The sequence below is a fragment of the Calliphora vicina genome, chromosome 5 (genome assembly GCF_958450345.1).
Source record: "Calliphora vicina chromosome 5, idCalVici1.1, whole genome shotgun sequence".
Lineage (NCBI taxonomy): Eukaryota > Metazoa > Arthropoda > Insecta > Diptera > Calliphoridae > Calliphora > Calliphora vicina.
The window spans coordinates 90,922,831-90,947,881 of NC_088784.1; the positions used below are offsets into that span (position 1 = coordinate 90,922,831).

At 29.8% G+C, this 25,051-nt stretch overlaps 3 protein-coding genes across 3 annotated transcripts; all 3 read left to right on the plus strand.

Moving 5' to 3' along the window:
* The first annotated feature begins 1,251 nt into the window (after positions 1–1,251).
* Positions 1,252–2,458, plus strand: LOC135960188 (ribonuclease H2 subunit B). Its single transcript, XM_065511419.1, has one exon. It carries the CDS (start codon positions 1,283–1,285, stop codon positions 2,372–2,374), a length of 1,092 nt encoding a protein of 363 aa, XP_065367491.1. The 5' UTR covers positions 1,252–1,282; the 3' UTR covers positions 2,375–2,458.
* A 1,581-nt stretch (positions 2,459–4,039) lies between these two features.
* LOC135961460 (pickpocket protein 28-like) lies at positions 4,040–8,657 on the plus strand. The gene is made up of 8 exons (XM_065512959.1): positions 4,040–4,296; positions 4,369–4,641; positions 5,065–5,328; positions 5,390–5,594; positions 5,657–5,796; positions 7,898–8,028; positions 8,105–8,339; positions 8,402–8,657. The coding sequence occupies exons 1-8, from the start codon at positions 4,040–4,042 to the stop codon at positions 8,655–8,657; spliced, it is 1,761 nt and encodes a 586-aa protein (XP_065369031.1).
* Positions 8,658–17,080: 8,423 nt separating this feature from the next.
* On the plus strand, positions 17,081–22,767 carry LOC135961578 (pickpocket protein 28-like). The gene is made up of 8 exons (XM_065513092.1): positions 17,081–17,343; positions 17,405–17,680; positions 17,738–18,001; positions 18,062–18,302; positions 18,375–18,514; positions 19,084–19,214; positions 22,102–22,342; positions 22,411–22,767. Exons 1-8 carry the CDS (start codon positions 17,081–17,083, stop codon positions 22,661–22,663), a joined length of 1,809 nt encoding a protein of 602 aa, XP_065369164.1. The 3' UTR covers positions 22,664–22,767.
* Positions 22,768–25,051: the final 2,284 nt, after the last annotated feature.

The window sequence follows — 25,051 nt, forward strand, 5'->3', positions numbered from 1 at the left end:
GCTCGTTATTTATACCCAATAAGCACTAAAGACCTAAAAATTCAAGCACATTAACATTTTGTTTGACTTGAATTAAAATATAATTATGTTTTAAATTTATAAAATACTATACGTTATTCTGCCATAGCTCACACAAAGTTTGAAGACTGCCACTATAATAGTACTCCAGATATGCAATAATAAATTTTAACTTTGTATGGGAGGTGCCATGCCCATTGTTTCTATATAGGTCAATTGTGATTCTAAACCATTCAAGGACCCACTCAAATAAACACATCAAATTTCATCGAAATCGGCCCAGTCGTTAAGGAGGAGTTCAGTTACTAACACACGTACAGAAGAATTATATATATAAAGATAAAGATTTGGAAAAACTCAATATAATACAAATATAATTCAATTGCTTGAAACTAGAATCTTGGCTGGAATTATATAACGCCATAGTAAATCGGACCTATAATGGATCAAAATCTTATTAACCGGATTTTTTTTTCAACAAAAAATTTTTTTAATATATTTTTTTTTTAAAAATTAAAAATGAAATTTTGAAAAAAAATGTTGGCATAAAGGTTTTTCCACTAAAAAACTATTTTTAAAAAATTTTGGAATGAAAATTAAAAAACAAATTAAAGTATAATTAGGTTTTAAAACAATTCATTTCCATATTGACATTTGTACGCCTATAGAATGGAATAGATTTAATTGCAAATAAAAGTAACTGAAAAATAAATGTTACATTCATAGGGCACTATATTTAAAGAAGTAAGTATGTATGTCCAAAATATCGAGCGAAATAAGAGTACATACATTATCGTACGTGACATAAAACGGAAGTGATTTTGAGGTACATTTAAAATATGCGAAAATCTGTGAATAATATAATTTTCCTTTTTAATCCGTCATATTTAAATAAAAACAATCGTTAGATGAATTTATAATAAATACAATTTAATATCCTTCGTGACATATCGTACGCTACAGATTTTTCTCTTGGCTATAGTTGCATTTAAGATATTTGTCGTTTACATATTCGTATCACGTCGTGTGAACGGATCTTTATCGATTAAATTAATCGCAGTAGTCTGGTACCTCTGTAAAAGATTACTGTTACGTAGGTAACTCTAATCTTTTACAGAGGTGCCAGATTATATCGTGGGTAACTCTAAGGTCTGGCAATTTTTTGCAATAAATGTAAACAAATATATTTCGCGCAAATTGTAGATTGATTTAACATCGCGAATACATTTTAATAAATAATCAATTATACATTAAATAAAAAAAAATGAGTAAATCCAAATCAACCCGTTCCACTAAAGTCAAAGAAGATCCAGATGCCAGCACAAAATCTAAAATTAACTCAGTACCCTCGGCCTTGCGTAAAATATTTTACATTTCTCAACACATGCTGCAAGATGAGACAGAAAAATTAAATTTGGAACGTTTTTATCATCCGGGCAAGGGAAAATCTGCATTGTTCATAACAAAGGACAACAAGCATATAATGGAAGTATTGGAATTCGCTGAGCCTAGAAGAAGCTGGTTGATCGACAGCGAAGTATGTTCAAATGGTCATGTATATTTCACTACACCAATTGATGTAACATTCCTAGCATTGCATCATTTACGCAAACATTGTCTGAAAAGAGCTTTGGCTCTCGATAGTATTCACGATGATGAGGATCCTAGTGTAACAAAAATATTAAATACTTATGTAGAGCCTTCGAGTTTACGGTGTATAGCCGATGTGAAAACGGCTGGTGGTGATATGACATTCTACAAATACAATCATGAAAAGGCTATGGCTTGGTTATCCCTAAAAACAAAGCGCGTAGCTAAGGTTTTACAAACGAGTGGCGTTTATTGTGGCAATAGTGCTGTATCGCAGAATTTTGCACGCAGTGAAAAGGCAGTAGATGAAACTGCCCAAGATACCGATTATTTGCGTATGGCATGCGATTATGTGGGTGGATATATAGCAGCGGAATTGCACGAAGAATTAACAAAACATTTAGAAATCCCATCTGAAATTCAGGCTATAACAGAGGAAAAAAAGTCTTCCACAAATAAAAGAAAATCTGGCGATAAGCTTAATATTGCTGCTACAAAGAAACAAAAGTTGGAGAACGGTGCCGCTGCTAAATTAAAGAATTCTACTTTATTAGATGACTCGCAGGGCGATGAGAGCATCAATGAGAAGGATGAGGAAGAAGAAAACAAAGTAAATACATCAGTCAAAGAGGAAGTTAAGTCACCCAAAACAGCTATGTCTACACCTCTAAAGGAGCGTTCATTAAGTGCCAAAGAAAAATCTTTGGCTAAAAGTGCTAAAGGCACTAAAAGTATAGCGTCATTTTTTGCTAAAAAGACTGCATAACTATTTTATAAGAGAAGTAACTATTAACACTTTTATGTTTTTACAATTTATATAAAGTACTCGAAAATAAATATTTTAACATCATTTATTTTGCATTTTATTAGTGTAGCTGGAGCGATTCGAAGAAATATTTTAACAAAAAACCATATTGAGATGATCATAATTTCCGACACTCTTTTCTAAGTCATATTCTTTTCAGGTCAGAATATAAGTGATTGTAAGTCATGAGTTCAGTTATTGTTGAGCTGGATCAAATACTGAAATAACATATAATATAATACGAACTAGATGGAATTTTAAAAAATCGCTTCGCGAATTTATATGAAGTTTATAACGTATTAATTTAAACTAATTTCTTTATGTAAAATTTCTATGTAAAAATTGAAAAAAAAAACTTTTTTTCCAAAAACTACAAAAGTTTGAATATTTTTAGATTTGGTCGAGAATTCAAAGACCTTTCACATGATACTAATATTTCAAATGTTTTCTTTGCGAGAAATATGAAGAAAATCCTAAAAACCAGCTAACTACCTATATATGTTAGGACATACATTTTCAGATATGGTCCTCTTAAAGAAATTAAACTTTCATTTTAGTTGGAAACATCGACACCTTATTTCTCCTTCTTACAAACATAAAAACAAGTCAAATCGATTTTACATATGAAAGTAAAATAAATAAAATATGGCTATAAGTCGGTAAATAGAGGTCCAAATGGAAAAAGGATGTTAATCTGTGATTAATATACTAAAATCAAAAAACGATTTTTCATATGAATAGAAACATGGCTATAAGTAGGTAAATAGTGGTCAAAATGGAAATACTCCGCTATATTTTCATGCCAAAATCGATTTCTCTTATAAAAAAAACTGAAGGAAAAAGAATGAAAATCTGTAATTATATTTTTAACCATATAAAAATTAACTGAAACATGGAAAATGGACGATAATTATTTCTCACCAAAAATCTATTTTTTGTATTCAATATTGGTTTAAGTGGAAAAAAGTTGATTATCTGTGATCACTTTCATTTCCCATCAAAATTTAAATACTAAAATGGGCTTTAGTTCCATTAATATCGTTCTAAATAGAAAAAAGGATGATAATCTATGATCACTTATATTTTAAAATCAAAATCGATTTTTCATATGAAAAAAGTGGCTACAACTACGTAAATAGTGGTCCAAATGGCAAAAGATTGACAATCTGTAATCATTTACATTTTCAACCATAAATCTTTATATTTTTGCCTACTCTTAAATATGTGAGTGTAGGAACATATTCCTTACAACTTCTGAAATACAATGAGAAATGGTGTAATATTGGAATATAGTTCCTAAATCACGAGACGGAATTAAAAAAATATGTCTGCAGTTTTTAATTTTCCATAAAACGTTTTTATTTTCAGAAATTCGTAGTGGCGTTAATAAGGCATACTTGATTAAATTATTTCCTTGTTTATATTTTTAATAAACTGTTTAAATGCAGTGTGGTAGTACGAGTATAATCCTTTGAGATTATTTTATTTAGTTTATTACTCACATATGATTAACACAATTATGTAATTAACTAGTATAAATAGACAACAAAATTTTTAAATGTTTACAGTCATAGTTTGTCTATTTCCGCAATTGCATTGCACGGTTACATTGAAAATACAACGAAAATGAAAAGTGAACTAGATGAAAAACCTTTAAATAGAGATTTAAAATTATTACAAGCGCCAGAACAACAGGACGATCTTAATATGAGTTTAACCTCACTAGCTTTAAGTGAAGTTCCCAGTGATGTTATAATTAAAACAAATTTAATATATGGAAATAAGAAATCGGCATATAAAGCCTTATTAACAGAATATTCCAAGAAGACTTCAGTACATGGCCTAAATTATATATTTGAAATTCATCGACCACTTTATGAAAAGTAAACAATTATTTAAATGGAGAGTTCGCGGTATATTAGTAAATCACAATTATACATAATTTCAATTTTTAGATTATACTGGATTATTTCAATAATTATATCTCTATGTTTGGCCATTTGGTATATACGTGAAACATATGTTAAATGGTCAAATACTCCAACCGTATTGGGCTTTGATGAAACTCTTGTGAAAATTCATAAAATACCATTTCCAACTGTAACCATATGTCCGGAAAACAAAAGAGATGTGACTATTTTCAATTTTCCCGAAGTGATGGATTTGATATGGTCTGAAATTGAAGAACATGGCAATTTTCGAAACCGACTGCCCTTCGATGAGGAAATGTATGAATATGCTAAGTTAATAGTGATCATTTTAAGTGTAAAAATTAAGTATCTCTCGTTAACAATGAAGTCTGAACACAAACAACAGGTCTTATTTAAAAAAAATCAATTGAAATTTACCAAAATAAATTAAATACTTAAATTTAATTGCAAATTTGGAGTAGAGAGAATTATGTAAAATTTTCAAGGAATAGTTCCTTGATCTTGAACGAAAAACAAGTATTAAATCACTCGAAGACAATTGACATTAGATTCCTCTATATAGAAAACATTGGTTCAACTGAGAAAGATTGAAAATTGAGAAACTGAGTTTAAAAATTGAATTTTATAATTTAAGCCTTTTTTGTTAACATGGGCAAGATGTGTTGTATGACAATGATATATTGAAAAACTTTTAACAACTCAAACATACATATTTTATAGATTACAAAAATTTCTAACAACTTTGCAAACATGTGACCAAGAAGTTATCAATCGATTCTCCCCCTATATGCCTACCAAAATGAATGTTAGTGTGGTGGAAAACTTACTGAGTATGGTCTCAGACACAGATATAACTATGCAAATGTGTAGATGGAATGGAATTGATAATATAGGTTGTAGTATTCTTAAAAAGGTGATTACAGATGAGGGTGTGTGCCATCAATTCAATGGCTTACAGCATCAAGATCTTTACAACAATCCAGAGTAAGTTTTCCAGAATTGAATACAATACATTCAGAATGCTTTAATTTATTTTCTATTACAGTTACATTAGCTATAAAGAGGATATAGCCAGCAGTTTTAATCAAACCGGAAAATGGTCATTAGATCATGGTTATCAGGGTCAAGGTGTTAATGCATATCCTCAAAGATCCATTTTATCATCTGCCCGTAATGGTTTATACGTTGTATTAGATACATTTGAGGATGATTTTGATTATGTATGTAAACGTTTTAGGCAAGGTTTTAAGGTATGTGATTAGTTATAAATAGATCGATCTGTAATTTATTAAATTTTGCAATACTTATGCAGGTTTTTCTAAATTCTCCAGAAAGTGTACCATTAACAACGGGAAATTACATTTTGGTTCCCAATTCTCATGAAGTAATGGTAACACTTCTACCTCAATATATAACCTCTCAGGATAGTTTATTATTTTTTGGACCAGAAAAGTACGTTAACATATTATATGTAGTCCATTTTATAAGGTTATCACCACTTACATATCATACTCATAATATCTCCGGAATTCTTCCGGCTCGGTTGCTATTTAAAATCGAGAAAATCGGTCCACAAATGGCTGAGATATAAGGAAAAAACCAGGACAACCTCGATTTTTTACCTATATCTGGATGACTAAGTCATTAATCTAATGATAGATATTTCAAAGACCTTTGCAACGACGTATATAAAACAATGGAACAAAATCGGAAAAAATATTTTTAACTCATATTATAGCTAATGAATCGACCTTAGTCAAAGAATTTCCAAAGACTTTACTTAAATATGAACCATTGCACGATTAAAAGCATATACATATTAATATATTATTCTCGAGATAATTGAAATTTAGGGATATGTTTGAAAACATGTACTATGATATTTTAAACGGAGAATATAATAAAGTATATGGGACATTGGTGATATTGTTATATAATGGTCTCTAGTAAATACATTAGAGTGCTTCAATAAAATTAAATTTCGAGTGTTGTAGAAACACGTTCTATAAAATATTAGGATGATAGGATAATGCTAACTGGTGGCGCAACGGCACTGAAATTTGAATGATTTTTTGTCTTCGTAGCATAACTCACAGTGGTTTTGAAACTTTTTTTTGGAAATACTTCGGTATTTTGGAATGGTGTTCAAAATCGGGTCTAAAAAAATCGCCATAAATCCATTTTTGATCCGAATGAGCTGAAATTTTAAATATAAATAGTCCTTAAGAAGATCTACAAAAAATACGCTTACAATACGTAGGTTATCTCTATTAGTTGAAGACATATTCAGTTTTATTGATTTATTTTTTTTAATTTTGCTCGATCTTTTTATGGTTTTTTAGATATGGCGGGCCTACGGAGGGTCGAAATTTATTTTTAAAATATCAGCTATATTGGCGATAAAATTCTAAATAAAATAAAAAAAAAGTTGCTAGCAGTTCTCTCTTCCCTATTAAAAGTTATACGCATCCAAATTTGGAACTTGTAAAAAGGTCCGTATTTTTTACGTTTTTTCCCAAAAAAGCCCATATATTTTTTCTTTTGTAGAAAACAAATTACTGCGGGACTATATAGAATTTTTATATGATCCGGAAAGATAACTTAATGCAAAAGCATGCAAAGAAAATTTTGGCTCACTCCTATCCAAAATTGTCCAATTTTAAAAAAAAAATCTGTTTGAGTAAAAAGTTCTAAAAAGGCAAAGCACCGATCCACGAAAAAGCTCCATATTTGTATAACCCCATATGTTTCTTAAATACCTACTAAGTATTTTTTCTATCACACGGTAAATAACGTCACAGTAGGACCTTTTCTAAAAAAAAACAGTTTTTGGAACACATTTTCCCCGTTTTAGGAATTTCCGTATTTGAAAATAAAAAATTTCAAAAATTCTAATCCTATTGATTTAAGGACATTTGAGTCTATATTGGATCTAAATTTTGTTATGATATCATCATTAATCGTTAAAATTTTACATTAATTCAAATTTTTATTCGTGGAAAATCACCATATGAAATTTTTTTTAGTTTTTAAGGTAAATGAAGTCCCAAAATTTTATAAAATTATTTAATTTTACTAAAATATCAATCTAAAGGTCCTAAGGTTTTCAACGTAAATGGATTTTTAAACGGCAGATTCAATTTTTTTTTTAAAAATTTTGTTAAACGAATTTTTAAAATTTTAGAACATCTCCTTGGTTTTTATTGAGGAAACAGTAATTAAATTGGGCAACTAAGCAGAATTTAATTACTTTTATGAATTTTAAATAAAACCTATTCAGAATATAATAAATAGTCCAGATAATTTTAAATATATCCAGAAAGTTTTACTATAACAGGCGAAAAACTGAAATTAACCCTTAAACGCACCTGAGGTAAAATAAATCCCAAACTTTAAAAAATATGAAAAACACTGTAAATTTGAATATTAACCTTGATATTTTTTCGGCCATATAATCTTGAAGCACTCTATTGTACACATAATACAGTTAAATACTTATAAATATGAATATATTTGTAATCTGTTATACCTACATACTATATATTTTCTTTAGGAGACAATGCTATTTCAATAACGAACGAAATTTATACTTCTTTAAGTTCTACACACAAAATAATTGTCAAACTGAATGTTTAACTAATTATACTATAGCAAAATGTGGTTGCGCCAAATTTTGGATGCCCAGTAAGTAAAGCATTAAACATATACATTATATTAAACAAAAACTGTATTAACCTTATATGTTTATCTGTCCCTTTAGAACCCTTAGGTATTCCTGTTTGCGATCTATCTAAGGTGACCTGTTACACTAGTGCCGCCCATGAGTTGGAAGTAATTATAGCAAAACAAACCGCTCAAAGAGCTATAGATTCCACAGTGAGAATAATGTGTGATTGCATGCCAGCCTGTAATTCATTGGATTATAATTTCGAAATAACACGTGCATATTTAGACGCCAAAGCAACTATAAAAGCTTGGCGTTCCAACTATAGCGAGTAACAAATATTTTTGAAAACTTTAAACAATTTTATGCATTAATAGGAATTCTTTCTTTTAGTTCTATTACATCTCGCCTGACCGTTTACTATAGAGAACCGCAATTTACTGCCATCAAACGCACTGTGATTTACGATATCACCCAATTAATTGCCAATTGCGGTGGTATCTTTGCATTGTTTATGGGAGTTTCGATGTTAAGTTTAATTGAGATTATTTATTTCTTTTCGGTACGTTTATATAATAATTTCCGTAAGCGAAAATTGATTCAAAAGAAATTAGAAGAGTTAGAAATTCCGATTTCTACTTGTTCTTAATCTATACGTATTAATAAAAGAGAATAGTTTGATCGTAAACGACAAAATCAATAGCAACAGCACCAAATTGGAAGAAAAAACTTAGAGATAAGTTTTGTTTTTATCCGATTGATATTTATGGACTAAGACTCACGCACAGGACTCGAGTGTACTGCATAAAACCGAAAATGGGGAATTCTGTATTCTATTTAAATAAATCATCCGATAACAAAACGAAGTGAGCTTAGACGGAAAACTATACAAAATATATAGTAACTTGGAATCAACAACGCGCACCGGGTCCTGCTAGTAATAAATACATATATTATAAAATTATTATCATATTAATAAAATGCTATTTTTAAAGTCAAATGATTGGTATTACAAATTATTGTCGGATGAGAATTTTGTCTCTAAGTTAGGGATCAAATTTGGGGATTTGGTGGGGATGTAAATTGTGTTTTCTAGATCCAAGAAGTACCTTATTATTAAAATTCGTATATTAATAATATTTCTTTCATTGTAATGGATACCATAAATTATCCTCATATCTGAGCAATTCTAGGAGACTGTCCCGTACTAGTGAGTTTATCTATCATTTAGAGTTACATAACTAGCTAAGTGACTAGTTATTTTAACACCTCCATGTCCTAAGCATGGGTTTAATTGACCCTTTTGGATTACAATGGCATTATCTGATAGCTGGTCCAAAATTGCATTGTATTCACATACCGGTTACATATAGTAAGCTAGCCTACTACTTACGTAACTACAAAAAAAGCTACAAAACTAGTTATTTTAACATGCACGAGTGCTACTTTACCTCAAATAATCAGTTAAAAAGACATCTCATAGACAGTCCAATAACCGATTGCTTGTAAACAAACCTTCCATCGATAATTCTCCAATAGATTACTTCTGGTAGGTAAAAGTGACTAAAGGGCAGTACAAAATTAACGATTAAAGAGACTACACTCTAGGTTATGTAGAGACAATTGACTTTACGCTAGGTCATTCGAGGATCCAGGTCAACCATTTGGGGGTGAGAAATAAATTAAAATTTATTTTACATTTTTTTTATTTTCCTTTTTATACCTACCCTTCACCTTCGTGAGATGGGTATATATTAGAGTGACAATCAGTTGTATGTAAAAAAATTTTTGTTAAAATTTTGAAGAGTGCCGGGTGGAATATTGTGACACTAGGTCTAAATGTTAAGTGCTGAAAATTTGAGCCAAATCGGGCAACGATTTCTGGACGCGCATCGAGGTCAAAGTTCAGATATATGCAAAATTTTACTGTTAATATGGAATAAATAGGTGAAACTCGTTAACTTTCTGCATTTTTTTCTAGAAATATGTAGATTTATTTATATTAATGAATATTACATTAAAAAAAAAGTTTTGGAAATTAACCCTGTATCTCCTTTGGTTCAAAATGACCCAAAAACTGTATTATCGCCAAAATTAGAGAAAAATGCAAATTTTTCAGTTTTTGAAAAAATTTTGCTACTAAATAAATACTTTTGCAATTGAATGCAAAAGAATCGAAATATGTACGTAATTATCGTTGTAATGAGATATAAATGACAAAATTTGATTAAAAAATGTTAAAGTTATTACAAATTCGCCAGACCATTAATGTGTTTCAGGCCACTTGAACAAAAAATTTAGAAAAAAAATTAAGAAATTTCGAGAAAAATTAAAATAAAAGCTCATTTATACTTAAAATATGTCCATATGTACTTGTATATGAGTTTTTGTCTTCGTAGGATACCGTTAACCTATTCGCAGGTATGTCCAAAAAAAATAATTTTTTTTAACGGCTGTTTCAAAATTCCATTTTCAAATTTTTAAAAATTTTGTTAAACAAATTTCAGATTTTTTCGATCATCACATTGGGGTTTATTGAGATCAAAATAGGGAATAAAAATATGAAAAAATTATGTCAATACCTCTTACAGTTTTTCCGTACCTGCGATTTAAATTTTGAGTTTTTCAAGAAAAAATAATTTTTTGTCCATATTTAGGCGAATGAGTCCAATTTCCTTACTGTTATAAATTTTAAGTAAAACCTATTCATAATATTATAGTCCTTGTAATTTTAAATATGTTCTGAAAGTTTTACTAAAATCGGAAAACCATAACCTTTGAATCGTGAAGGTCAAAGGTCAAATTTTTCAATATTTGGAATTTCTAATGAAAAGATAGCGAAATGTTATATATTTTTGGGCCGATTTTCATGAAACTTGAGGAAAATATGTACTGGGGTCTAGCATTTACAACAACAGTGCAAAAATGAATTTTAACCTTTAAGAGGACTTGGGGTCAAAATGGTTGTGTTTTGCGTGATTTTAAAAGTTGAGGGTAATTTGGACCCCAAGTGCTGCTAAGGGTTAATTTCCATTTTTGTGCTTTTATTTTAAATTCTTGACTTTATGTTATATTTTCCTTAAGTTACATTAAAATCGGCCCAAAAATATATAACATTTCGCTATCTTTTCATTAGAAATTCCAAATATTGAAAAATTTGACCTTTGACCTTCACGATTCAAAGGTTATCGTTTTCCGATTTTAGTAAAACTTTCAGAACATATTTAAAATTACAAGGACTATAATATTATGAAGGGGTTTTACTAAAAATTTATAACAGTAAGGAAATTGGACTCATTCGCCTAAATATGGACAAAAAATTATTTTTTCTTGAAAAACGCAAAATTTAAATCGCAGGTACGGAAAAACTGTAAGAGGTATTGACATAATTTTTTCATATTTTTATTCCCTATTTTGATCTCAATAAACCCCAATGTGATGATCGAAAAAATCTGAAATTTGTTTAACAAAATTTTTAAAAATTTGAAAATGGAGTTTTGAAACAGCCGTTAAAAACAGCCGTTTTTTTTTTGGCCATACCTGCGAATAGGTTAACGGTATCCTACGAAGACAAAAACTCATATACAAGTACATATGGACATATTTTAAGTAGAAATGAGCTTTTATTTTAATTTTTCTCGAAATTTCTTAATTTTTTTTTCTAAATTTTTTGTTCAAGTGGCCTGAAACACGTTAATGGTCTGGCGAATTTGTAATAACTTTAAAATTTTTTAATCAAATTTTGTCATTTATATCTCATTACAACGATAATTACGTACATATTTCGATTCTTTTGCATTCAATTGCAAAAGTATTTATTTAGTAGCAACATTTTTTCAAAAACTGAAAAATTTGCATTTTTCTTTAATTTTCACGATAATACAGTTTTTGGGTCATTTTGAACCAAAGGAGATACAGGGTTAATTTCCAAAACTTTTTTTTTAATGTAATATTCATTAATATAAATAAATCTACATATTTCTAGAAAACAATGCAGAAAGTTAACGAGTTTCACCTATTTATTCCATATTAACAGTAAAATTTTGCATATATCTGAACTTTGACCTCGATGCGCGTCCAGAAATCGTTGCCCGATTTGGCTCAAATTTTCAGCATTTAACATTTAGGCCTAGTGTCACAATATTCCACCCGGCACTCTTTGAAATCTAAAAAAAAAAAATCGGCTGTCACTCTAGTATATATGTATATGTAAGTTTGTCATTCCATTTGTAATTTCCACAATATAATTTTCCGACCCTATAAAGTATATATATTCTGGATCCTTATAGATAGAGGCCATGTCCGTCTGTCTCTCCATCTGTCTGTCTGTTGAAATCAATTTTCTGAAGAGCCCAGATATATTCGGGATCCAAATCTTCAATAATTCTGTCAGACATGCTTTAGAGAAGTTTTAAATCAGCAAAATCGGTCTAGAAATGGCTGAGATATGAGGAAAATACCAGGACAACATCGATTGTTGACCTATATCTGGATTACTATGTAATTAATATAGACAATATGGATATGTAATGATAGATATTTCAAAGACCTTTGCAACGACGTATATAAGACCAAAATCGGAAAAAATATTTTTTAACCTGAATTTTTTTTCACCAAAAGAAAAAAATTTAAAAAACAAAACATTTTTTTTAAATTTAAAAAAAATGATTTAAAATAACAATTGGAAAAAAACTAAATTTTGGAAAAAAAATAAATTTTGTTTACCTAAAAATATTTAAAATTTGTATTTTGAAGTATAATTTGGTGAAGGGTATATAATTTCCTTTCTTCATACCCTTGTTACATGGGATATCAGTATACTTAAGCAAAAATAAAACAAACTGTATGAGAATTATATCAAAACAATTTATGTAAAACCAGTTTGTATGATTTATCCACAAAAAAAGTGCAGTATGAAATAAATGTTTAAATTGACTACACTCTAGATTACTGAGAGACACTTAAGAGACAATTGACTTTATGCTAGATTAACTAGGATGTATAAAGTAACAAATTTACTTTTCTCTGCACAACAAGGAGCACATACGTTTCAAAACACCTAAAATATATAAACTGGAGTCAGCCAAGTGATCAGACATTAGTGACAATTACTGTATATAAGAGATACATTGACTACTTGCTTAACTGCTGGGATATCTTCTAATCTCCTATGCCTCATTTGAATTAGATTTGGAGGAGTTATAAGGCTATCAGGTCAACGTGTTTCTTTCCTTTTTAAATCCTTAAACATTCGTATTTCCAAAATCAGGTCTTATGATTTATTGTAGATATATGTAAATAACACGCTGTTATAAACTGGAAATGTTAAAAAATGCTAAATTTTTAAAAATAGCCCAAGGACTCATATAACTTCCATAAATCTTGAAAGGAATAAGTGGGAAAATAGTGAGAAACTTCACAGTTTTCCAAATTTATTAAAATGTTCAGTTAAACAAAATAAATTTAACAACAATTTAGCAGTAATAAGAACTGAAGACTTTAATGCTAATTTGGTTAAGTAGTTAAAAAGAGGTAAATTTGTTTCTCTTGCCACTGTCAAACAACTTTTTATATCCACCATCAAAAATATGGGGGTATATTGATTTTGTCATTCCGTTTGTAATATATCGAAATATTGGTCTAGCTATGGTCGCCCGCCTAACTGTCTGTTGAAAACATAATAGGGTCTAAATGAAAGGAAATTTTGCACAAATACTCTCTGTTGATAAGGTTTGTTTGGTATTGAAAATCGACAATATTAGTCCATGATTTCATCTAGTCCCCATAAAAAATGTCCCCCCGGAATACTGTTTGAGCAATCATAAATATGTTGATTATTCGGCTGTAAAGTATGGCAAAAATCGGTCAATATTTGTCCCGGTCCTTAGCCCCCATATAACCCTTATAGCAGAAAATATTTTATTGCCAATAAATAATTTAATATAAGTTTCGACATAAGTAATTTAAAGTTTTAAGAATTTAATAGATTCTGTACTGTTCGGACCATAACGGATTCAAGTCCCCATAGAATGCCAAAGCTATATATTGATGGTGGGTATACAACGAATATAACACTTTTACTTGTTATACCCTTCACCCTCGTGAGAAGGGTATATATAAGTTTGTCATTCCGTTTGTAATTTCCTCAATATAATTTTCCGAACCTATAAAGTATATACATATATTCAGGATCCTAAACAATAAAACAAAAAAAAAATTAAATTTAAAGGGTAGGGTATATAAGATTCGACACAGCCGAATATAACCCTTTTAGTTGATTTTTAATTGTTTTGGTACTCTATCCCAGTTAGTGTTAGACAGTTTTATGACATTTTGTCTGTAGAATATTTTAATATATTTACATACATAAGGAGTGAGATCGAAAAATTCTTAACACACGTTTTTCATTACATTTTTTAACCCAAGTATTATTTGAATTTTTTTTTGATCAAGTTACCTTTGAAAAACATGTCAGTTATTATGTGTAATGTCAATTATATTAATTTTTTTGTTAATCTGATTAAAATGAGTGACCAGAAAAAAGTGCGTACTGAAATTATTAAATATTTTCAACAAAACCCAACTTGGTCTTACAAAAAGTTGGCCAAGCATACAAAGGTCTGCCGTCAAACTGTTTCCAATGTTATTAAACAGTACCGGGAGAACTTGTCAGTTGATAGAAAACCTGGTTCAGGTAGAAGGAATGGTCCACATGATGTTTCTAAAGCCAAAAAAATAGAACGCATTTTCAAAAGAGCTCCCAACACATCCGGTAGGAAAGCAGCCCGGTTAGCTCAGTGCTCGGACTATTTGGTACGAAAAGTTAAAGCTAATGCAGGTTTAAAAACATACAAGGCTCAAAAAGTTCCTGACAGGAACGCTACTAAAAATTTAGAGGCCAAAAACAGAGCACGGAAATTGAAGTCAAGTTTTATAAAAAAATATTCTTGCTGCATAATGGATGACGAAACGTATGTTCTGGCAGATTTTTCGCAACTTCCAGGTCAAAAATTTTATGTTGCTGATGCTCGAGGGAATGTTGAAGAAAAGTTTAGGACCCAAAAGCAGACAAAATTTCCCAGAAAGTTCTTGGTATGGCAAGCAATATGCAGTTGCGGCAAAAGAAGCCACTCATTTGTTACAACGGGCTCTATAAATACCGAAATTTACATCAAGGAATGTTTACAAAAAAGGCTGCTTCCATTCATAAGACTTCATAATGTGTCCACTTATTTTTGGCCTGACTTGGCATCCTGTCACTATGGCAAACAAGCCCTTGAGTGGTACAAGAACAATAATGTGGTATTTGTACCAAGAGAGGCAAATCCTCCAAACTGCCCGGAGCTAAGGCCAGTGGAGAGATATTGGGCTCTTGTTAAAAGAGAATTGAAGAGTACAAAAAAGGTGTCCAAAAGTGTGGTAGATTTTAAACGGAGATGGACTACATGTTCGAGCAAAGTGACAGAAAGCACTATAAAAACGTTAATGGAAGGGTTTCCGAAAAAGGTTCAAAATTTCATCACTAGTGATTAAAACTATAAAAATATTTTTTTTTGTAAATTGTAATAATAATTTCAATCAAATAAAAAAAAAATTAAAGCTGTAAGTTTAGTGGTTTCTTTTTTATAAACATATATGTATGTTAAGAATTTTTCGATCTCACTCCTTATTTGAAACTAGTTGTTTTAATTAGTATTTATACAATCTTCAAATACGTATAATTAAATATTAATAAAGAAGATTATGGCAAAGACGAAATGTAATTTACCCTATTCGTATTAGTAAAATATTATATAAGTTACCTTAAAACTAACTCATGATCAGTCAGAAATAAGTCATCACAAGTGAGCAACAAATTTGTTGTCTGCATAATTTTTGAATTATGTACTTTAAAATCAGTTGTAAATGACTTAGTCAACTTGAATTAGAGTTAGCTCTGCATCATCTTTGATTGATCAAAAAGTTTATTCAATACTTATCGAGAATAAGTCGGACATAGATAATACACATAAATCGAAAACTCTCCTGTCCAAGACCTAACTCAGTTGTCAAAAACCTAAGTGATATGTGTGATTATTTTGAATTATTTTTTTTGTTTGAGTTTTTTTCTAGTTTCTGCTCAATGTTTCTCTATGGAGTCCGATGTTATAAAAACAAATGGCTCATCATCACTGCCTAATTGTTTAGTTACTTCAGAAGTCAGTTGTAACTGAGTTAGCAATAATTAAACTTTATTTTGTATGGTGATATTATTTTATAGTTGTGAAGTGAAGTATTCGAAAAACAAAGCGTTAAACTAAACATACCTACTTTAATTTTATTTTGTAAATGAGTTAGTCAAAATGAATTAGAGTTAGCTCTGCATCAGCTTTGATTGATCAAAAAGTTTTTTCAATACTTGTTGAGAATGAGTCAGACATAGATAATACACATAAATCGGAAACTCCCCTGTCAAATACCTAACTCAGTTGTCAAAAACCAATGTGATTATTTTGAATTATTTTTTTTTGATTGAGTTTTTTTTTCTAGTTTCTGCTCTATGTTTCTCTATGGAGTACGATGTTATAAAAACAAATGACTCATCATCACTGCATCATTGTTTAGTTACTTCAGAAGTCAGTTGTAAATGAGTTAGGAATAATTCAACTTTATTTTGAGTTAGTTCATGGAAGTCCAAAAAGGATATTATGTTTGTTGAAATTATATTTCGATTGTAAAGTGAAGTATTCGAAAAACAAAGCGTTAAACTAACTAAACATACCTACTTTAATTTAATTTTGTAGTGACTTTAATGTAAAACAAGTGTAAGTAGGTGTAAATACATAAATGTTAATGTAATCCCTTGAAATGATGATAAGTTTAAAGCATACACTTGGGATATTTTGTAATTACATTATTTTGTCACTAGCCTTTAAATGACGACTAACTAACAGACTATAAAAGGACACACCAAGTAACAAAAAACCTTTATAATGTGTTAAACATTAAACGCGTATGTATTACCCAAACAGAAACGCTTCAAATTGTGGATGATTAATTAACGAAATTAACAAGTTATTAGCAAAAAATATTATGTTTCCTAATCAAAATGGAAAATCGGTACATTTTCCACAACCAGAACCGGAATTTTTATCCTTGCCCAGTCAAAATGAACGGAGTTTAAGTTTGACTTCTCAGGCTTTAAGTGATGTGCCCAGTGATTTAATTATTAAGTCTCGTATTAAATATGGCACCAGATGGTCGGCATGTAAGGGTCTATTGGCTGAATACTCAAAGAGTACTTCTGTTCATGGCCTACGTTATATATTTGAAGTTCATCGGCCATTTTATGAAAAGTTGGTTTTCTATTGTTTTGAATATTAAGTGAATTTTAAGTGATTTGTTCTTTTCCTAAAGGCTTTATTGGATTATATTGATGTTAATATCGTTCTATTTTGCGGTATCTTTAATGTGGGATACTTATTTGAAATGGTTGGATTCTCCGGTTATACTGGGCTTTGATGAAACTCTAGTGCCCGTTAATAAAATACCATTTCCAACAATAACCATTTGTCCCGAAATTAAAATGGACACAACTACTTTTGATTTTACCAATGTATCACGGCAAATTTGGTCCGAAATCGAGGAAAACAATAATAAATTTGAAAATTTTGCCAATTTAACCGAGGAAGAGTAAGTTCTTAGAAAATCTGTTCATTTTATGGTAAATTTAAAATATTTTCCTATAAGATTGCAACGTTTTGCTGCCACTTTACAAATTTGTGAAAATGAAGTAATCGATCGTTTTGCGCCCCATATACCGAAAGATATACATGTGGATGTGGCCCAATCTTTAGTGGAAATGGCTTTGACACCAAATACAACACTGCCGTTTTGTAAATGGAATGGCCGTTTCTATTTTTGCGACAAACTATTTAAATATGTCATGACCGATGAAGGTGTTTGTTATCAATTCAATGGTCTGCAAGCTAAAGATATTTATAGGGATCCCAAGTAAGTTTCTACAAAAAACTAAGACAATTGTTTTCTATATTCTTAATGGCGTTTTTTTAGTTATATAAGTTATTCAGATAAGACCGATATTGATTACAACAATTATTACGACATAGAACTGCCCAAATTTAATAACATCTCCGGTAATTGGTCTTTAGATGATGGTTATGTGGATCAGGGTTTTAATGCTTATCCCCAGAGATCGGTATTGTCATCGGCACGCAACGGTTTGTTTGCCTTTATGATTGGTTTTGAACATAATTTCGATTACACCTGCCGCAGTTTTAAACAGGGCTATAAGGTGAATTTAACAAAATAATTGAACAAATATTTATTAGATATTACAAAAATATGTACTTTTAAATTCTTTAAGGTATTTCTAAATTCTCCCGAAAGTGTACCCTTGACAACGGGAAATTATATATTGGTTCCACACGATGAAGAAGTTCTGGTATCAATTATACCACAATATGTTATATCGACAGATAATTTACATGACTTTGGACCAGAAAAGTGAGTTGTTCATTAAATCCCAATATATATCACGACTCGGCGGCTCGGCTTAACCGACTCTTAGACATTCGGCGCAGGTCTCTGCTGGTTGGTTACAATAACACAATAAACATAGTAGTATTATTTTAGGACATTTTTTGCTTGAAGCATTAAAAACCGTTGTGAAATATTAGAACATTACGACAATATGACATGATAGAAAATCTTGTGAATGAAAAAACATTTGGCCAATTCACAAGTGGTTAATTCACAAGGTCTCTTATCAAGTCATATTGTCATAATGTCCTAATAATTCACAATGGTTTAAAAATGTTGTTTTTCCCTTTCAAACAAAAAATTTCCTAAAATAATACTACTTTGTATGCTTTGTTTATTGTGCTGTCGTAACCAAACAGCAAAGACTTGCGTCGAACGACTAAGAGCCGGATAAGCCGAGCCCCGAGTCGTGAAATATTAGAACATTACTATAATAAGACATGATATGATACTTAGTGAAAAACTTTGTGTCCGTCGTGTCGCAAATGATATCGCTTCAGATTACTTTAGAATATTTTTCTTTTCTTTTAAAGACGACAATGCTATTTTAATGATGAACGTTATTTGCGTTTCTTTAAATCGTATTCCCAAAGTAATTGCCAGACTGAGTGTTTGGCTAATTTTACAATAAGTAAATGCGGATGTGCTAAATTTTGGATGCCCAGTAAGTATTGATGTATTTCTTTTTAAATTTTTAAAATAATATAATTTCAAAGTATTTTTCTCGAAAATATCTCAAAAGTAAAGGGACGAAACCAAAAATTTCGTTAAAAAAATTATTTTTCAACCTTTCCTATGTATTTCAGTAATTTCCGTTAGAATTTCAGAATTTCATTTAGCATTTTCTGAAATACGGGATTCACACGATGACTTTTCAGTCATGTAATTTTAGCAATTCCCTTTTTAATTTGCTTTTACTCCAGTCCTCTTGCCAACAAACTCATAAAATCATGACTTAAATTCACAAAAAAGTCATCGTGTGAATCCTGTAAAATACAAATGGAAATTTGTGGAAACACATATGGAAACTTTTGAAATATTGGTTGTATGACTTAAAAGTTCGGGATTTACAATAGATGGAGTATCATTTGAACGCGGTTTTTCTTTTTAATAACTTATATGTCATTTTGAAGGGTACATCTCTGTCGTTTATTCTCACAAAGTTTTTTTTTTTTGCTTTGAAAATGTCGAATTTTGTGCCAACAAAGCTTCATATGCGGAAGTTTTGCTTTACTCTTTAATTTAAACAAGTAAGAGAGATATATTCGGCTGTGCCGAATCTAATATACCCTTTATTAAATTATACTTCAAAATAAAAATTTTAAAGTTGTTTTTTTTTTTAATTTTTTGTGAAAAAAAATTTGTTATTTTTTTTTTGAAATTTTAAAAATTTGTTTGTGTTTAATTTTTAAATTTAAAAAAGATTTTTTTTTTGGTAAAAAAAAAATCAAAAAAAAAGGTCAAAAATCGAGTTTGTCCTGGTTTTTTCCTCATATCTCATCCAATTGTGGACCGATTTTGCTGATTTTAAATAGGAAACTTTTCGAAAGCATGTCTTATATTATTGAAGATTTGAATCCCGAAGATATCTGGGGTCTTCAGAAAATTGATTTCAACAGACAGACATGGCTTAATCGACTCCGCTATCTATAAGGATCCAGAATATATATACTTTATAGGGTCGGAAAATTATATTGTGGAAATTAAAAACGGAATGACAAACTTATTTATACCCTTCTCACGAAGGTGAAGGGTATAAAATGTGCCGATGAAGTACACCGATTACTCACCCAAGCGTATGTTGAATCCGTTTCATCGGTTTTAAAGTGCGAGTGATTTTGACACGGAAGACAATGTTCGCCCAGGCCAGCCAAAAAAGTCTGCAGGCCTAGAGGCATGAAGATTGTTTCCAAATTAAAAACAGAGCTTGCAAAATCCTTGGGAGCAAGTCTAGCAGCAATAGAATTCATCCAAAAGCAGGGAATTTGGGTACCATACGAATTGAAGCCGTGAGACATTGAATTATTTTTCCACCGAATCATTACTTGCGATGAAAAATGGATCCATTACTATAATCCGAAGCGTAAGAGATGGTATGTGAAGCCCGACCAACCAGCCGAATCGACACCAAAGCCAAATATCCATGTCCCGAAGGTAATTTACTGTATTTGGTGGGAGCAAAAGGGTGCTTTCTATTATCAGATGCTGAAATCGGACCACATCATGACAGGGATCCTGTACCGATCGCAACTGATTCGTTTGAAGCAAACATTGGACAAAAAACGGCCAGACATAAAACAGTAATATTCCATCAATACTATTAGAAAATTCGGGATAATAATTGGAAATTTCTGAAATTTAATTGGAAATTTTCTAAAATACCATTAGAAATCTGAAATACAATTGGAAATGGTGTATTTAAATTTCTTAATTTATGAAATAATAGAGACAAAACGAATAATTTCAATAAAAAAAAATTATTTTTTAAACCATTACTCTTGAATTTCGGAATTCACATTTTTTAATAGATAAAAATATGAAAATACGTAAAATAAAACTGTTAATAGCTTTTTTATTATATCATTTTTGATCGCCGAATTATCGCATTCGATATCGAGTTAAATCGATCGTAATTTTCTTATTTGATATCATTCGATATCGAGCATGAAATTTATTACATTTTGTTACAATTACGATATTGAAATTATTTTTCGATACGATAGTCCTTGAAGGATTTCTTTCATTTTCCAAAGATTTTCCTTAAATATGCACAATTAAAAAGTAAGAGAGCTACAGTGAGCCTCAAAAGTGAGTATACACCAAAAAATATTTGATTTTTTTCTATAATGAAAATCCTAAAATTTATTCATTGATTAAAATTTTAATGTTTTGGTTTGTTGGAGATTGAGTTGAATAATAGATTCGGTTGTGAAAAAAAGATTTAAGTCGGGCTATAATGATTTTCATGAACCCAAAAAAATCAAAAAATTCGCGGGTGTGTACTCTCTTTTGAGGCTATGTGTATATTCGAAACTTATATACCCTTCACCAAATTATACATTGAAATAAAAATTTTAAATATTTTTACGTAAACAAAATTTATTTAATTTTTTTTAATTTTTTAGTGAAACTAATTTTATGCCAACATTTTTTTTCCAAAATTTCACTTTTAATTTTTTAAAAAAAATCTTAATTTATTAGTGAAACAAATAAATTATAAATCATGGTGAAGGGTATAAAAACGTATATGAAACTCTGAATGGGACCGGAACGGAAATTAAGAGATATATTTGAAAAAAAAATTATTTACATTTTTCTGAATATTTTCAAGGCTTAATCAATGTTTAAATATTTTTTTCATACAAATTAAATACATTTTTATCTTTGATTAAGCCTAAACTATGTTTAAAATTTAATAAGTGTTAAAAAATTTTAACAATTTTGTTTCCTTTACTTTTACCTTTTCGAAAATATCACAAAAGTGTTTACCAGGAATTGTAGTCGAATATATTTAAAATAAATATCATATCTCTTTTATTATTACTTTACAGAGCCCATAGATACTCCCGTCTGCAGTCTGTCGGAAGTTGAATGTTATAGTCATGCCGACGATGAAATGAATTTCATAATCGCAAATCAAACAAAACAAAAACTAATAGATTCGAATGTGAAAATAATGTGTGATTGTATGCCATCCTGCAATTCATTGGATTATAATTTTGAAATTTCTCGAGCCTATTATGATTTTGAAAAAACAGTTTTGGCCCAGCGTGACACATATGAACATGATGAGTATGAAAAATTAATTAACATTTAACTATAATTATCTTTATTTTAAATAACCCCTTTTTTTACTTTAGCGGTAGAGCTTCACGTTTCTCGGTCTACTACAAGGAGCCACAATTCACAGCGATTAAACGTACTGTGATGTTTGGAGTTACCACTCTTATAGCGAATTGTGGTGGTATTTTTGGCTTATTTATGGGCATATCGAGTTTAAGTGTTATTGAATTCGCATATTTCTTTTCGGTACGTTTGTTTAATAATTTAAGAAAGCGGCGGTATATTAAAAAGAGATTAATGGAACAAGATTTGGAACAGGAAACAGAATGAAGTATACAGTAGTTTTAATTATAATTATGCGCACCCATGTATATTTAAATTTAAAGTTTAATATTAAAAGTATATAATAAAAACAATTGTGAAAAGAAACATAAGTTTAGATTGGTATAATGTACATTTATAATTCACTTACCGTAAATGTAGATTTTCGAATTTGTTTGACATTTAACAAAATAACTTTTTATTAATTACGAGCTAGTTTCTTCCTAATATTACCCAGCAAAAACTTGGTAATTACTTGCCATTACTCAATAACTTACTTTTTAATGACTACTACACTCCATCTGCATTACATAGAAGTAGTATTATAATGACTTTTTATTATCTGTTATTTTGAAAAAGACCCTAAGTTTTTAGGTGACAACATCTGATTATTAATAAAAGCCAAATTTTTCGAAAAGATTTGATTTATCAATATAATTATATACAAGGATGGCTGGCATTTGTTTATTTTTGTTTACCTATGTTTCATTACATTCATAAAGTATTTTTTTGTAAACAATTTTCCAAATCCTTAAACAATTTAATAGTTAATTATTGCGTACATAATAATACAGTTTTTAATGTTGGTTACATGAATATTTATATATGTAAATTAAGCAAGTTCGTTAAATGTTTTTGTCAATAATAATAACAATATTCTTATTTATAGTTATAATATAGTTTATTATTAAAAGTATAAGTATTTTATAAAATAACTATTTATTTAACAACATTTAAAATATTTTTTTTTTTTAACAAAAAATGTATATTTCTCTAAATATTTATTGGCTGGGCCTTTATGATTGAATAAAATTAGATGTTTAGTAAAACAGGTTATTTTTAATAGAAAAAGTAATCAAGAAAATAATTTTTGTCACAGAAAGATGTTAAATTGGCTGCAGTATTTTAGCCCATAAAGAAGATTTTATTTAAATTTTGAAATCATTAATCCAAAAAACAAATACTAAAATCATACAATTTATATTCAAAATATTATTTAATTTCTGAAATTTCCACTACTTGAATTGTAGAGAAAACTTAAAGAAAACATAATCTTAACTTTTTGCGGTTTAGTGGTCACTTTTCTAACCACCTTTTCTAGAGTGGTATTTATTGGAATTTTGCTAAACAATCAAATTTTTTGAAATCGTTTTTTTTTTTTAATTTGCCGTCGGCATTCTCTGATTAGATTAATATATTAATTTGAATATATGGCAAACCGCAGGTTTTCGATTCGAAACGCAGGTAATTCGATTCGAAAAGAAACACTTTCGAAATTCAATGTATAAAGCATACAAATTCGAATGAATTTCTTTTCGAAAGGAGTTACATAATAACCCCCGACTCAGTGAACTTGATATAGAATATATTTTGTTGGAAGGTATACCTTCGAATGGTGATTATGAGGAGCAAACTGATCTGTTGGTGCTCGGTGACATACCTTCGGGGCTCTAGTCAAAATTTGATGGTGATTTTGATTCAGATGATGACATACCCCTATCAAATTTAGATAATATTTATGTTAGTGACTTATCTACCCAAATTGTTGTGGTGGAAACAAAATGGGGAACAAATTTTCAGTTGGAACAGTCGGGTGATTACACAGAGGGTGGAGAATGTCTCACCTACACAGCTATTTCGTTTGATTTGGTCAGAAAATTTAGTCATTTAGATATGGTGGTTAATAAACTAACCACCTCCTTCCATAAAAACATTTTTTTTTGGTACATATTTTTATTTTTTCTTATTTTTCATAATAAATAAAAACCTTAAATATAGTAAAAATGCAATTATTTTGATTATAAACTTATACACATAAAATTGTGGCTGAAAGAGTTAAAGAACTTATAGTTAGTTAGATTTGATCAGGTTGTTATGACAATTCTCACGTTGATACGAAGGAAAATATCAATGGTTCGAAGACTGACGAAATTATAAATAGTATATTTTAGAAACAATCACTGTACTCGTCTAAGACAGGTTTCATAGTGGACCAGTTTGACAAACCTATATCCGTAAGATCATTATATAACGATCGAGTCTAGGCTACGTCTCCAGTGATAAGTAATTACACAGAAGTTACATCATAGTTTCCTTCTCCTCATTGTGACAACTTCTGTAATCAACATTTTTTTAAGGTTATCCAATGCAAAACTTAGTCACTGAGCTTGGTAGGATGTATTCAAATCTCATCTAGTAGTCTGCTCATTCGATTTATTTTAAGACAATCTATAACATAAACGTACAGTATGCCATTTTTAAGACGAGAGTAGGATAACACGGAATATACTAATATTACTTTTCTCTCGCCACAATACAGTTGTCAACCAATATCTCTCACTCATATAAGTAACATTGTCAAATGTCTCGACATCTTGTTCAGACAGGTCCAGTATT

Coding starts and splice junctions, on each gene's coding strand:
- LOC135960188 (XM_065511419.1), top strand. CDS start 1,283: ATGAGTAAATCCAAATCAACCCGTTCCACTAAAGTCAAAGAAGATCCA.
- LOC135961578 (XM_065513092.1), top strand. CDS start 17,081: ATGTTTCCTAATCAAAATGGAAAATCGGTACATTTTCCACAACCAGAA. Junction 19,215..22,101: donor TGCTAAATTTTGGATGCCCA/GTAAGTATTGAT, acceptor ATTACTTTACAG/AGCCCATAGATACTCCCGTC. Junction 22,343..22,410: donor GACACATATGAACATGATGA/GTATGAAAAATT, acceptor TTTTTACTTTAG/CGGTAGAGCTTCACGTTTCT.
- LOC135961460 (XM_065512959.1), top strand. CDS start 4,040: ATGAAAAGTGAACTAGATGAAAAACCTTTAAATAGAGATTTAAAATTA. Junction 5,595..5,656: donor GTTTTAGGCAAGGTTTTAAG/GTATGTGATTAG, acceptor ATACTTATGCAG/GTTTTTCTAAATTCTCCAGA. Junction 8,029..8,104: donor CGCCAAATTTTGGATGCCCA/GTAAGTAAAGCA, acceptor CTGTCCCTTTAG/AACCCTTAGGTATTCCTGTT.